The sequence below is a fragment of the Excalfactoria chinensis genome, chromosome 1 (genome assembly GCF_039878825.1).
Source record: "Excalfactoria chinensis isolate bCotChi1 chromosome 1, bCotChi1.hap2, whole genome shotgun sequence".
NCBI lineage: Eukaryota > Metazoa > Chordata > Aves > Galliformes > Phasianidae > Excalfactoria > Excalfactoria chinensis.
The window spans coordinates 56,696,903-56,713,106 of NC_092825.1; the positions used below are offsets into that span (position 1 = coordinate 56,696,903).

Genomic DNA, 16,204 nt, shown 5'->3' on the forward strand with positions numbered 1-16,204 from the left:
TTGAAATTCAATTTACTCTGCAAAGTTGAGCAATTGCCCCGTACAATTAGACAGTAGTGCAACCATTAAGCTGTTCTGCTTGTGTCTGTTTCCAAATGTGACAAAGTTTGACTTCTTTGCATGGATGCAGAACAGCACTGCTGCAGCTGATGAGACAGGTATGACAGGGCAGGAAAGCAGGAATGTTTGGCTGGGTAGTTTTACAGACTTAATACTTCACTTCTAGCTTGATTTTATCCCTTGACATCACCAACAGAAAGTGTGAAATGAGTCGATAGCTTGGAGTGGAGGTAATGGTAGAGCTAAACTTGCCGAAAGAGGCTTTATTCTCTCAGTGGTGGGAATGCTGTTGGTTTCAGCACCCTGAGATCTTTGTGTCAGCCTTCTGAATCACAGTTGTTTCAAACTGCATGGGGCAATTGGATTTCTCCTCAAAGAGGAGCATTAAAATGAACTCAAGTGAAGGGTGTTAACTGAGCTCAATTGAAAGATACAGTGTATGTATATATATAGTATAAGTACATCTCAAATTTCCATCTCTGTATGAGTGGAAAGACCTTGTGTGAGAAAGTATCATTTCAAGTTTAGGCATTGTCTTGAAAGAGATAAAATGACTACATTAATATGCCATTTAGGGCTAATTTATTCACTCAAAATGTAGTTGATTGAACATCTTTTCCTCAGTTATAGACTCTCAGGATTGCACATGGCAGTCTGTCTGCATGATATGCACTTGTATATTTACATACAAATGTACTGTGATGGATATGTTAATTTATACACTCACACCATTGTGAACTTAACCTATTACCAGAATGGAGTGTATCTTAGGTGTAATTTATGACATCTCAAGAGAGCTGCATACAAAGAATTGACCTTAGAAGAGTTACCAAGAGTAATATACACTGTGTAATGTGCACATCATGCACTTTATGGACATATCAGATGCACAGACTTTATGTAAATATGGAAAAACAGTACGTTGCAATAATTTCTTTAAATGCAAAACATTTAAACATGAATTGGTGTTGCTTATTTTATTAATAAGAATCTCAGAAGAAAAGGGTAAGAAGTGTTGAATGAAATTGGACTTCTTTAGTTGACATCTGTTTAATTTTGTGTTATTGCAGAAACTGGAACACAAAGAAGTTTTGGTTGGCTTGTTATTCCTGGTTTTCCCCTTCATCCCAGCCAGCAACCTCTTCTTCAGGGTGGGATTTGTGGTGGCAGAGCGAGTCCTTTACATGCCGAGGTAACTATTGCAATTGAATTCCTTTCTAATGAGTCTGCCATCCCATTTTCTAAAAGCAGCCAGGATTGCTTCTAACCTTTCATACTTCAGATGTTTATATTGATAGTCAGTATGCTTTCTGTGTTGAGTTGGTGTGATTGTATGAGGGATTTTATCTTCCGCTGATAGCAGATCACTCAGTAGGAGCAAAGCTAACCAAATTCTTTTTCATTTTTCAACACCGTTTTTGATGTGTGTGAAACAGCTGAATACAGTGATGAGGTGTCATTTCTTGAGCATTGTTCTCGCAGATAGTTTCTCATGATAGCATTCTCAACTGGAATTGTCAATGGCTTTACCTTAAGGACAGTATCTGAAGAGTTAACTTGTTGTTTTTGTTGTGTACCGCTCAGCTTTTGTGCTACATAGGTGCTTAGTGAAAACAAAACTGACACTGTTAGGCTGCTAACTTAAGTTGTTGAATATTTGCATGACATATCTGTATATTATTGATTACATACACATCTGTGGGTGGAGGATTTGCAGTTGTAGAAGAGGATCTGTCAGCTTCTGCCTCAAAGATTCCCTCAGTTTCCAGGCTCTTAACAAATGTTGCTTCAGTAGTCTGAGTGCTTCCCATTTCTTTTAATCAGTGACAGATTTGAGATGTTACTTCTTACGTATCCAGAGTATCCAGACTGGAGCCTACAGTGGCAGTCAGAGGATGTTCACCCAGGGTGCACCAGACTATGGAGGCCATCTGGTTGACCTCCCAGCTCAAGTGAAGGTACCTAGAGAAGGGTGCCTAGGAACGTGTTTGGATAGTTTTTGGGTATGTCCAGGATGGAGACTTCATAGCCTTTCTGGGCCTGCTGTGCCAGTGCAGTTTTTTTTCCCAGCCATGAGCATAAATGGTTAAGTGGTACAAGTCAGAAGAACTAATTCTATTTGCTGGTGCAGAGGGTCAGCTCCTATTATCTCTAATGGGAGCCACTCTTGTGGAGCTGTCAACAAAGCACAGTCCTCACAAAATGTGGTTAAAAAAATCCTAGGAAAACAAACTTCTAGGTCTTTTTTTGCAAAGCCTTACACCTGTATGATAATCTATTGTGCAAATAATACCACAAAAGGACTACTCATTGGTTTAAAACTTGAGCTGTTGCATTTATTTCTAGCCTCCTGTACAATTGGTCTATCTCTCCATGCTGTGCTGTATTCTGAGCTGCTTCTTGGGCTTATTCCTACTGACTTTATTCACATCACTAGCCCTGCTTTTGTCTGATGGGAGCATAGCTGAAAGTACAGTGAGTGAGAGTTGTTCCTGAGTTATTTTGCAAATGATGCCTTCCACTAATGGATCTTGCATCATTTCAAATTAACTTGAAAATCAGATTGCTTTAAATTCATGTAACAGAAAATGAGGCAACACATGAAAGCGCAAAGCTATTAAGGAAACAGTCAGCTGAACACAAGGCTGTGTTGAGTGGTTGCATTTCTGAATATCAAAAGAACAACTGCGGAAAATACTTCAGCTGTCAGCAGTTCCTCGTCCTCCTCCAGATGAGACTGCTGATATAATGAGAGGAGGGGCAATGAAGAAGAAAAAAGGAGATGTTTGCACAGACAAAATTAATCAGCGTTAACATGCGTGCATATAGTTTGTATAATGCTTTCCATCTCCCTGCGGGCTTTGCAGATATATGACCTACAGTGTAGGGAATTGATAGTTGACCTTTGTTTATTTATTTGTTTTTGAGGCAGGAGGATTATGTGGTTTCTTCAGAATAAGCCTGTGTCAAAGTCCGTGGTTCTCTTACTTTGTTGGGATCACTCACATCCTGCTTTGCAATGTGCGGTGTTTGCTTTTAGCCCAGGCAACGGATAGGAAAGGGAATGAAAGACCCAGCAGCTAATGGGAGAGGTGGACCGGCATTGTGAATGCTGCTGAAGGGGACATTTTCCAGCCAAGGAAGCTTGAGAACTGATTTCTTGGCTCAATTACTAAGAAATGAGCTCTCTTTTCATCCTCTGGGTTCAAACAACATGAGTGGTGAGGAGGGTTTCTGTGTGCATTCCTGACTGTGGCAGAACCAAAATGATGATGTTTTTTCCCTTCCTCAGGAGCTCAGCGGTTTAATAGTGATGGCTCTTGCAAGGAGCATGTTCTTTATTTAGAACAGCCTGTAGCAGTTTTCTTCTGTTACGTCTTGAAAAGCACTTTTCCTTTGCTTTGCCATTTCTTCTCTGAAATTCAGTTAACCAGTGAGAGGTGGTAATTCAGCTTCATTTAGACAGAAGTACTGAATCACATGGTGACGACTTGTTGACCTATGTTTTTGGGGTTATATAAGAAGGTGCTTTTCTATCTCTGTTTCAAGTAATAGCCTTTTATTAGTTGTTATGGGTTTTACAGGTGTACACACTGCCTATATGTGTCACAACCTCAAGTCCTAATTCAGTGTCGTTCAGTAGTTGCCTGGGCAAAAAGTCAAGCATTTTGTTTTCATTAAAAGTTGTGTAAAGACCCAAGGATTGATGTAAAAGATGTTGTAAATGCAAAGGCACAAGGAACAGGCTTTCTGCTTAATGGCTAATTATACAGCTGGGCCTTCCTTTCTGGAGGCGGATGGGTGTTTTGAACAATCCCTCTTCTGTCTGAGCTGTGCCTCGGGGAAGAGGGATACAAGATAAGTCAACCTGGTTGAATGTGTTTTGTTTTTAATTGGCCCTGGCAAAACAGAAGTATTTGGAGAAAATATCTCTTATATTTAGTTTTCGTTTGAGGATTACAAGTGCTTTTTTTGTTGTTTAAATCAGGTCTTCTTAAAAGTAGCATTGCTTAAACCTGAAAATTTTCATAGGAAATCAATTTATTGTCTTTAATTTCAAATTGAATTCTTCTTGTTGTTGTTTTCTTATCCCGAAGGGGTAAAAGCATGTTTTCAGGAGAACTGAAAGTGTGAAATATATATTCCAGGAAACATGGGCAGGATACAGTTCCAGAGGACACAGTTTTCAAGAGAAGAATCAAAATAAATAAGTGGATCAGTGAAAGACTCGATTCACAGCAGGTTTTCCGCTGTTTTAAAATGTAGATGTAATTATGCATAATGCCTATCCACCAGTGTTGCTCAGAACACCGCAGACAACCTAACTGTTTTAAAATCTTGAATGGGAGCACTTGCTCCTACCATCTGTTGCCTTTCACATGAAGATACAGGAGAGGCAGAGAGATCTTTGAGGTTCTCCATCCAGGAGTCTCCTGCCCCTACTGACTTTGCAGCGGAACTGTAGTTGCTCTTTGCCTCATAGGACCAGACCTATCCTAGGGGAGCAATTTCTGCCTTTTCCTCATCTTTTACTGCTGCTCTGCTAGTTCCTGGCTGGGCTGCTGTGCTATAACTGGATGTCTGAAGCTTTTTTACAGGTTCGTAACAACCAACAAATCAACCAAAGCGTTGCTATGTGGCTTATTTCTGACTTGTAGAGCAACACAACTGAAAGCAGCAGGCAACCTAGCAGTACCTACACAGCGGAATTTCTTCCTTTGCACAGAGGATGTTTTTGGTTCCTTGTGCTAATGCATTCATTCCAATTAGCGTAATTCTGTACATTGTTAAGTGGTGTAATTGAGAAGGGAAAAAAAAAGGAAAAGAACCTGATGTGTAATAGATTAATTTGAAATTTCTATAAATGTGAATACTCCTGAGTAGAAGTCCCCATTGCTTGCAGCTGCTTGAGGACAGGACTTACTGGTGTTTCTCTTTTCTGGGAGCACATCTTGCTCTCCACATTACTTTCTTCAAGGTAGCTACATATGTGGTAGTGGTGGTGGTACTTTCTGTTTCCATTGCCATCCTATTACTTAAAGTTACTTGAAGTGGAAAGTTCTCCAAGCCTGAGGAGACAAATTCCCAATTACCTGTTCAGCATTGCTTCAGTAGTACATCAGATCCAGTAAGTGGTAATATAGCTTCTAGTGGTAATCTGGCTGAAGGAGCTTCAGTTTTCAAATGGAGCCAAGTATTGACACAGCAAAGCCAGCCATAAAAGTCCCACTGACTCCATGCAGTCAGTTTATCTTTCCGTTCCTCCATCTTTATTCTTTTGGGATCTGGAATCCAAGTCACACCTTCTTTGTTTACTTAAAACCTCACCATTTTAATGCCACGCTGTTGCTGCTGTTCCTGCCAGGTCCTGGGAACTGCCACAGCATGGTCAGAGTGAGCCGTGCTATATGGCTTGTAGAGAAACAGAGGCCTGGAGGCTCTGCAGGTCAAGCAGGGCACTGGGAGCACTTATGGTGGCAGTGGACCTGGCCCCATCCCCAGCCTGCCTCACCATGATGCTGGGGGCTGCACAGTAGCCAGCAGCTGAGGTAAGTGTGGCATGGAACCCTCTGCCAGCCCACTGGGACCTATGCAGAGGCAGGCACTCTGCTTCTGCTTCACTCTCTGTTGAAAAACAACTCCACCCCGTTCCTTTAGAAGGGTCCGAGGGGATTTACTGCTTGTGGGAAGGCTAAACCCTATAAGCGTCTACCTTTCAGATGCGTTTCCAAAGCTAAGCCCCTGCTTTTGAAGGCTTGCCTACCCCTATTAAACACTTCAAGGAGAAATCAAAGCAGCCATCCTCTGCTAATGCAGGCAAGAAATGCTGAGATGCTAGTGCCAGATATTTTGGTGAAAGGCAATAAAGATGAGGGAATAAAAGCCGAAATAATTCTGCAAAGCTGAAAAAGATTAGCTCATGGTGCGCTTGGTCTAGACTGCAGTCTTGAGTTGTTTTAACTAAATCTAAAACATGCTTTTGGGAAGCACGTTGCATTTTGGCCATGTACAATTGATTCAGGAAAAGGCTGTATTTGTGTTGAGCATGAGCATTAATGACTGTTCTGGAAAGATTTTTCTTTTTATTGTGCTGTATTAGGTTAAAAGGAAACCTTCAGACATGTTTATCTTGCTCTTGAAGATAAGACATATGTGAGGGCATTGCTTCTGGGAAATAGAACTAAATTAAGTTTATATCGTCTTGTAGAAATAATCTGTTTGGTTGTGCTGATTAAAAGAGGAATTCTTATTTACAGTGGAATATAGTCCCCTTAAGAAGATATATTGTGAAATTTAATAGAAATAGTTTCCTACATGAAGTTTTTGAAGATTTGAGGTGGAAGTAAATGGAAAATTATATATCTGTCTATCTGCTACAGAATTCTGGCAGTTGTTACAATGCTTTAATTAACACTGTAGCATATAGACTCTTCCTCACTAAGGAATATAAGATTTTATGGGACTGTCTATGGAATCCCTGTGGAGTCATATAGGAATTTTCATTTATAAACTGTTCTCTTTCTGTAGTGCATGCAGTAATCAAAAGCATGAAAAGATTCCTTATTACCTGGATATATTTCAGACAGGAATCTGTTGCAAGTTAATTCAGTCTTGGACTCAAGCACTCTAATGAAGTGAATTTGTTTATCACATGACTTACGTTGGGAGGGAGGGAAGGGAAATGTGTCCAAATGTTAAATAGCCATTCAAAGGCTATTTCATTCATTTCTACTTCATATTTTCTTTCTACGACGGAAAATAGGAGCTCCTGGATTTTCTGTAATTACATTGTGCTCTGAATAGAAGATGGTGGTGCTCATGGGGGTAAATCATACTGATGATTTAACCAATCATGTCTAAATGTCTTTAGTATAGGTCTACAGATATTAACTTAGAACCAGAAGGAAAGTCTAGCACTGTCTCATGAGGTATGTTTCCAAATTACATGTATACCGCCAGTGTTTATGGTTCTCTGTGTCTTTGTATTATGGCTTGTTGACCTTATTCCAGGAAAAGGCCTCTTAATTGGTAGTAAGTTAAACATGCTACTTTGTTATCACAGTAATGGTACTGTGTTCTGAGGCTTGTTTTTTTTCCCAGCGACATCTGTTTTGTACAATAAATACCATTGGTGGTGGGTCTCACGTCTTTAAAAAGCCTTAGTATCCAAGAATTGGCAATAAATAAATTGTATCTGTTCCATGTGATCATGGAGACAAGCAATTCAAAGAACGCTTTTCCTTTTCTGTCCAAAGCTTGGTGTCACCAAGGAAGCAGGGATGCACAGGGGATAATGCTGGCTGGCTGCAGGTAACAGAGGCACATCCCACATCCTGCTTGTCTTTGGACATTTAGTGCAAAAAAAAAGTGACTGTTCTAAGAGGCTTTTCCCTTATAGTCCTGGCTGGTTGAGAAAGGAAGGTTTGATACAAATTTTTCCCATGCAAAATGGGACATTTTAGTTAATGCAAAACTTTTTCCAGGATGCACTTACTACCCAAGGTGGACCTTATGGTCAAAAGGACACAAATGAGATAAATGGACAATAGGATGTATGCATCCTGGAATTGCTTTTATCAGGGCACTGGGGATTTTCATGTGAGCATTGGGATAACATACTCCACCTACTGCACACTTTTATTTTCCCAGGATCGTTAGCACTGGACCTACACTCTGCCATATCAGTGTGAGAGCAGTTTGATCCAGGCCCGATCCAGAACCATACTTGCACTTGTGTCAGTGAGCCAGCCTATTGCTCACTGAGTTTAATCCAGCCTTGAACCAGTTGCAAGATAAGACTTGATCCAGCACTACTTTTGGCCATACGAAGTTAACTTTTCAAAACTTCTCAAATATGTTTGGCTTGGTAGAGTGCGGTTATTCCAGGTCAGCAGGTAGGGTTTGGTGACTGGAGAGTTTTAGTGACCCCAGGCTTGGAGCCCTACAGGTGAACTCTGTTTCACATCCCCAGCTCAAACCCTGACCTAGGACAGAGATGTGTACCTGGGTGATCCAGGTCACAAGGAGAGCCCCTAGAGTTTGATTCTCTGTTTATTCTGGGTGACCCAGATGCAAGCTAATGTGCACATATATTATTTTTGCAGACAAAAACATATTTTAAAAGTCTTGATTTTCACCTGACCCTGAACAGCTCCAATGTTGAAAACCTCAACATTTATCGTTTAACAGTATCTTTACTAACTGCCAGCACCACTCACACTGGACTTCCATGACTGTGGGCACTGTTTTGGGGCAGAATGAGACACTTTGGCTACGCTTGTTTTGTCACTGCTCCCTTTTGCATCTGATTGCATGCCTGAGTGGCAGGAGTGGCCTGAATGGTTTGCAGGGTATGCTTATTGCAATCAATGACTCCCCATTAGAGACGTGTGAGTGCAGTCATTTTGCTTAATGGGGATGCACTGCCTTTCCAGCTTTTCCCCCTGCAGCAACAGCCCTGCCCATGCAGTTGAAATGGCTTTGCCTTGTATCCTCAGCTCATGCTATGGAGCTGGAGCAGCTTTGGCTGGGAGCATGGAAAGCGTGCTGTGCCTGGGAATGTGTGCATGGGTCTGGACTGGGAAGTTTGTGAGTGACTTTAAACTGAAAGAGTCCAGTGTTTGCTTTTAGCATTTGTATTGGACAGCAGAGAGCATCGTGCTCCTGGCTACACCTCCCTGCAGCAGCAAAGTATGCGCTTAATTTAAACAATGTATGCAAGGATTAAACTTGCTTCAGAATGGCTCAAAATTGAGGGTTCGTTTTTATGGAGGGAAAGGGAGCCATCTGAACTAAGTGCTGGAAATCAAGAAGGAGGTTTGCAGCCCAGAAAGAGCCTCCGGGGCTAAATGTCAACGCCGAGTGCACTTTCTGCTCTCAGTATAGTTTTGAGATAATCCCTTTCATTGCATTAACAGCCCCCAAATGGGGCAGTATTTCTTCCATGCTTTGACAGGCTGCTTCCAAGCAGCGCTTTTCATAACTGCTCTGTATGCATGTGTCTATTTGGACTCTTATCTGGGCTGAGATCTGGAGTAACTGCTTTGAGATTAGTAGATTTACTCCAGGCTTACGTGCATGCAGCTGAGATTAAATCAGTTCCAAAAATCCCAGCCACCACATGATGACTTCACAAGATCTGGCACCCCCAAAATTATCATTAAGGAGTGTGAGGAAGGCATCCTTTGGGCACAGTTTCTCCCACTTGAGTTTATAGCCATACCTGCTGCTGCCCTGCAGCCAGTGTTAGGGACTTAGTGCATCCTTCCTGCAGCACCCACCCTGAACCTCTTTGCAGTGGAAGGCTGTACCTTGCAACGTCACAGTTCAGAAAATACAGTAAAATATGTGAATAAAACACACTTCTGCTTTTGGGAGTGCTTTGTAGCAGCAGAGCTTCATGCACCTCCCAGAGGAGGTGAGATGGTTTCCAGTGTAGGCAAATTGCTGCAGTGGAACATGCCAATAATCTCAGGCTGCAGTGCTCAGATAGCTGCAGTGCTAACCACATTGTGTCTGCAGTGAGGCAGCATGGCCAGCAACCAAGTGCAGCAAAGCACTCTTGACTTCTTGATGAAAAATGAGGTGCCTGATCCAAACTGGGAGAGAGGAACAGGGGGTGAGCAAATCTGCAACAGCTCCGGCTGGGAAAAGTAACCCTAGTGGCCAAAGAAGAAGTTGAGTTTGTGATCTAATTATGGTTTGTGAATATTAAGTGTCTGCTGTTTTGGCTCTTGTGTTAACCAGGCGGTATTTGTAGCGCTCCATGGGATACAGGGTCTGCATGCCACCTCGTTCCCATCTGTTTGTGCCTCTTATCACTTCACTTCATGCAGGTGGAACGATATTAACAAACCACAGAAACTAGATGAAAATCTGTCACTGCGTAGCTCCCTGCATGCAGTCTGCCAGAAACGTGTAAAACGACGTGCAGCGTTTGCCTACCAAGCACAGCTCTGCTCTCATTGTAATTCAGGACCCTAGTAAGCAGCCACTTTGGTACTGTAGGAGTCTGAAACATGAGGCTTGTGGGTCTGTGTGCCAAGCAAGAATCTCTTGTGTGAGCCCTCATATAGTGCCAGTGACATTCTGAAGCTGCACGTTTCCCTGTTATAAGTGTTTTCATTGTAAGCCCAAGCAAAAACTGTGACCATGTTACCTGTTCCTTAGATTCTGCATCACATCTGACCCAGGGCTAAGCTGTCACAGACTTCTCACAGTGGGGAAGGCTGCTGTAGCATGCTGTTGCCTAGCCTGCAGTAGAAGAAGAAAGAAACAGATGAGCAGTTTTACAGTAATCTAGTGGAAAACAGACTTAAAAAAATAATAGCGGATTTGGGGATCTGGCTTGTTTATCATTATTTTGCTTTGGCTACAAAGTATGTTAGAAAAATGCTTGAATGACAGAGGATGACAATGCCAGGACAAAAGCCTTGTAAGAGAGCTCTCTCTCTCTGTCTCAATAGAAAATGCTACAGCTAATACAAAGATAAATCATACAGCCATAGATACATGTAAAGGTAACTATGAAGATGCTTAGAATTTAGTACTTAAGTGTATTAATTTTTTTTTCAAGTGGGAATTCCAACCCTCTGCTATGGGCAGGGTGGTTAGGGTTCTTAGAGTCACTCAGCAAGTTACTTGAAGCAGATGAGTGCAGTATCACTCATGCATGGTCTTCTCACCGCCTTCTCTGGACTGCTGCCCATTACTAAAACCCACAGTGGTCCTGGGCTGCTCAGATCCAGCAGCCATTAGGGCATATTGGTGTGCAGCAGCTCTGTCCTAGCAAGCTTGGTGCTTTACTGTTGCCAAACTTTATGCTCTCTATATGAAAGCTAATTTCAATACCAGGATTTTTTAGTCTGGTGTGAAAGAACTGGGTTGTAGAGTAAGAGGAATTCTGCATCTGTGGGAAAATGAAGCAGCAGTAATATATATTTATACTATATACTATATATATATATATATATTTGGGTTTTTTTTTGAGGGATACTGATGCGGATGCTTTTTTGTTTAGAGTAGATCCGTGGATGTGGAGGAGAAGGGTCTGGTTTTGCCATGATTTCACCATCATGATTTGATCTCAAGTTAGAAAGGTAAAGAGAGGTGCAAGAAATGTAGAGGATCATAGTATGAATCATAGAATGCTTTGGGTTGGAAGGGGCCTAAAAGTCCACCCAGCCTCAACCCCCTGCCACAGGCAGGACTGCCACCCAGTAGCTCAGGCTGCCCGGAGCCCCATCCGACCTGGCTTTGGATGCCTCCAGTAATGGGGCACCCACAGCTTCTCTGGGCAGCAGTGCCAGGGCCTCGCCGCCCTCTCAGTGTAAAATTTCCCCCTGACATCTAATATAAATCTCCCCCTTTTTTAGATTAAAATTGTTCCCTCTTGTCCTATCACCACCTACCCATGAAAAAAGTTAATTCTTCTCCTTTTAATAAGCTCTCTCTAAGTACTGGAAGGCCACAGTGATATCTCCCCTGGCACTTCTCCAGACTGAACAAACCCAGCTCTCTGAGGCTGTCTTTATAGGAGATGTGCTTCAGCCCTTTGATCATCTTCATGGCCCTCCTCTGGAACCACTCCAACATGTCCTCCTTGTGCTGGGGGCCCCAGGGCTGGACACAGTGCTACAGGTGGAGCCTCAGGAGGGCAGAGCAGGAGGGGATGATCTCCTCCTTCACCCTGTTGGCCACCCCTCTTCTGATGTTGCCCAGGATACTGTTTAGGGACATTGCAGATGGTTGTTTTGCAAACAGTTTTTGGTACAGAAATCACAAATGCACCTGATTTCCTGGCAGCAGAGGACATGTGAGTGCTTTATAGTCCTTGGTCTGCAAAACCTTTTAGCCAGGACATTTCCATCTACCCTCAGCCAGAGGTCGGGACTGAAAAATACATGTAATAGGAAAAACTGTGCGGACATGTGGCTCTGCAGACATTTGCACTGAAGGGTCCCTGGCAAAGCAATGAAATCGACCTCTCCAACCTTCCCCTGTTGATGTGAGACAGGGAATTGTCTGAAGTTTTAAGACAGATTCGCACTTTCTGATCCTCTTCCTCCTTTTCCTTTCTGTTGAATACCTGTGCATTGTGTAGTACAGATACATTAACTTTAAATACATTGTGGACAACTACAGCACAGTCCTAATTTCATCAGAGCAGCTTTGCAGTTTTGGGTTCCTATGATTTGGCTCCATGGTTGCCCTGTGGCAGCCACTTGGGAGACCATTCCCAATGTGAATGTGGAAGAAGAGACTGGAACAGGCTGCCTAGGGAAGTGATGGAGTCCCTGTCCCTGGAGGTGTTCAAAAACTGCATGGATGTGGCACTGAGAGATGTAGTCAGTAGGCATGATGGTGATGGGTTGGGGTTGGACTAGATGACCTTAGTGGCCTTTTACTGCCTTAATGATTCTGTGATTCTATGATTGCCTTTGGGTTATTGACTGTTGGTCTCCAAGGGAGCCCTGTGCAACTCATAGGCAAATCACAGCCTGAGATGGACCCTTACCCTCACCCCTCTGCAGCCTCGGTGCGCAGCTGTCACAGGTGCTAGAAAATCTCCCCTGGAAGGGGGGCAGCAGCCTTGCTGTGCCTGTGCAGCCACAGCCCAGAGCTGGACGTGCTGCCGGGGCCAACATCCCTAGCAGTTGGGGCAGGGTTTGATAGAAATACCAAGACATTGACGTTTGCATATTTTGTTTTCTGGATGCATTCACCATTCTGTTTGGAAAGGCCCATTCTCAAAAACGTGAAGGTGTAGGGAATGTCTTTTGAAAGCAGCTTTGTGCTAAAGCAATTAAGTAATGTTTATGTCAGGTAATTAATTTCAAGGGAAGGATTAAATTGCTAAAAGGCTAAAAAACAGAATGAAAACAATCTGCAGGTTTTTGAGGCATCTCTCATTGGGAAGGGAGGGCTTATTACTGAGATTAGCTTTTCAGAGTTGTAAAGGAGGGTTCAGCAGCTATAAAGGCTAGGTTGTTTGGCACCGGCATCTCAGTTTGTGGCTCTAAGTGTCTGCTTGCAATTAATGTAGGTGCAATAAACATATGCGTGCAAAAGAATTTGTGGGGAAAAAAAAGCAGTGCGAGTGCTGTAAAAAATGTGTTTCAGCCACATGAAAGTGTAGCTAAATGAAAATAAATATTGACAACCCCATCTGAGAAATGGGAAAACTCTGACCTAATGCCAATGTTCAGAGTGATCTCTGGAACTGGTGTTTTTTCTGGATTTGTCTCCTATGTCTGTGCCTCTCTCAGTGCCCTATATGACACTATTGCCCTGCAAGAGGCAGCACCTGGTGCAGATCAGTTCACAGCAGAGGTGGCAGGCTCTGATCAACATGTAAAAGCTACCTCAGTAGGAACGGATTGTCCCTCTCTGTATAGCATCTTAACACTATCTCCAGCCTTTCATTGGGCAGAGAAACTGCAGGGAAACGTGTTCACAGCTCCTCAAAGATGGGACGTTTTTCTGTTTTCCAGATAGAGTTACACTGTATTGCATACTTGCTTGCAACGTTACCTCTGACCAGGGAGTTATGTCTTTACTTTTTCTTCCCTTGTAGCAGTCTCACTGGCACTCCTCTCTAGGTAGAGCCCACATAGCGGTACAGACACACTGCATCCGTGATCCCCAAGTGTTATTTCAGATCCTTCTGCTGCCTCTTTTCTTTGGAGAGAGCTGCCAGGGCTAAGATAGACTTTAAGTCTGGAGCTGAATTTTTATCTAGTGAGAGCTGTAGCCCAATATGTAGTAGTTTGGGTTAAATAGTTACAGATAAGCTAATGAAGTGCCTCAGGCAATAGCAATTGACGCTCCTTCCTGAAAATGCTGAGCAAAATTAGCAGTATGCTAAGTACAGCAGCTCAAAGCCCTGCATTTGCAGCTCAGAGGGAGTCACTGGAAGAATGGGCAACATCTGCATGAAATAATTAATAATTACTTAGTTTAAAGCGAAACAGGAGCAAGACCTCGGTTCAAAACATGATTCTCTCCAGAACCTTTCGGGGTGGCCTCTGACCCCCCTCCAGCTGTGTCTTACTCCTCTTCGGGTTCCATGCTGTGCAGACCGGCACTAATAGCAGCCACCACTGGGGCTGTTTGCTCGAGCCTTCATTGTGCCTTAATTCTTTTCCCTTTGGTAGCACTCAGTATTACTATTATTACACGATGCTTTGCTAGTTTGCTGTTGGGAAAGGCAGCTGCCTTCCACAGAGTGGTGCAGGCTACCATTACACTGTGTGGGATTATGCATGCTACTATACTTCTGGCATCTGGGTCTGTCATTTAGATTAATTTGGAAATTACGTAGTGACTTGAAGAAAAACGCTGCTGAATTCGTGTTTGTTATCTTGGACAATATAATTAGTTTTTAAAAAAACCCAAACAGTGATTGTGTAAGAAATGTGATACTGAATGGTGTTGCTTGTAAGCTGGAGTACTGAAATGTAACTGTACCTTTTCCATTTTTCACTTTTCTTCCAGTATGGGGTACTGCATCCTTTTTGTCCATGGTCTGAAAAAGCTGACTATGTGGTTAAATAAGTGGAGAATTACTGTTCTGAGTCTCTTTGCTTTACTGCTGCTGCTGTTCTCTTGGAAGACCGTGAAACAGAATGAAATCTGGCTCTCCAGAGAGTCCCTGTTCAGGTATGGGCAGCCATGGGAGAATACTTGCGTTTTCATATTGTTTAAAGTAAGTTGTGCATGTTTGCTACACGGAATGAATGGTTTGCTATGTCACAAGGACTAATCCAGCTATTAATGCAGTGATGCGATTATTATACATTTTGATTATTATACATAAAAAAAAAAGCAACCACCACCACCTACTTTCTGTTTTCTGACAGCTGTGCAAAAACTGGTGTCAGCACTTTATGTGCATATGCACAAACTTTTGTTCTGGCAAGAGCATTTTTAAGGCACTGTTTTTAAATAACTTCAATGCTGTAGATTTACCAAAAATGTAATGCTTTCCTTTTTAAGGACATAGCAGAATTTTGTTGCAGCCCTACAGAACACCATAGTAACGCTATTGAATATATTGAATTTTCTTTAGCAGTATTCTTAATGACAAAAATGAAATGCAACAAAGTGCCAAGCTTAATGTACCATATTTCATTTTATTTGATTACTCTTTGCCAAACAGCTCTCTTTATAACCTCATTTATGTATTTTTCTGCATCGAAACAGACTGTTTCATTTTGTGTTTTGCTAGGAAATGTATTGCATTTGCTTCCAGCTGCTTTCAGCAGTTGTCTAATTGTGAGGTAATTGTAGAAACGCAGGTGATTTGCACACTGGTTGCTTAGCTTTATTTTCTAACTTATTGGCCAGAGCAAAGTTTAATTTACTCGGCAATGAAGGGTATGAAATCACTTTTTATGTGTACCTTTCAGACTCCAGGAGACACTCTTGAAGTCTTTGGAGCTCTGTTAGTGGAATTTTGTTTTAAATCTGGAGTAGGGCTTTCTTTACTCCAACACAATTCGTTGACTGTCTCTCTGAACCTCTGTTTGCTGTTCAGACAGCAGCAGCCATGGTGACCAGTCTGGGCTCTCATAGCTCCGTGTTAAGTGTGGTTCCAGTCCAAGCCATACTGGTTGGTGTTGGCCACTTGCAGAAAAGCCAGACAGCTTCCCAAATTGGGTGACTCTCTTGTTGAAAGGGGGGTGGGAAGATGGCAATTCCATATGTTGTGTTTTAGGCATCACCTGTGTCACGTTGCATAATGCTTGGTCACCAGTGTTTAAGAGAGATGAAGTCAAACCAGGGTGGATGAGAGGAAGGTATCGCTCACTGAGAACCCAGCTTGGGATGATTCGGTGTGCCAGGGGTTTCTGTCACAAAAGGGACATGACCCGTAGTTGCTTTGGCTTAGTTGGATGCAAATAGAATCATTAAGGTTGGAAAAGACTACTAAGACCATCTAGTCCAGCCATCAGTCCATCATGACCGTGCCTACTAACCATGTCCCTCAGTGCCACATCTACGCTTGAAATAGACTTGTATCTATCCTGCCTACGTGCAAAGCAAGGGGCCCTTCCACAAACCAGACCAAATTCAGAAGCCATGGAACTGCTTTAGTGCAGCACTGAGCCAGAGCTTGGACACAGTACCCTGAGGTAGGGAT

General features: G+C 42.6%; 1 protein-coding gene across 1 annotated transcript in view; it reads left to right on the forward strand.

The window, feature by feature from the left end:
* Window positions 1-16,204, forward strand: part of TMTC1 (transmembrane O-mannosyltransferase targeting cadherins 1) — a 141,662-nt gene that overhangs the window by 80,583 nt on the left and 44,875 nt on the right. Inside the window, exons 9-10 of the mRNA XM_072342570.1 lie at window positions 1,131-1,252; window positions 14,557-14,721. Coding sequence (XP_072198671.1) covers window positions 1,131-1,252; window positions 14,557-14,721 — 287 coding nt within the window. The remainder of the gene's footprint in view (window positions 1-1,130; window positions 1,253-14,556; window positions 14,722-16,204) is intronic.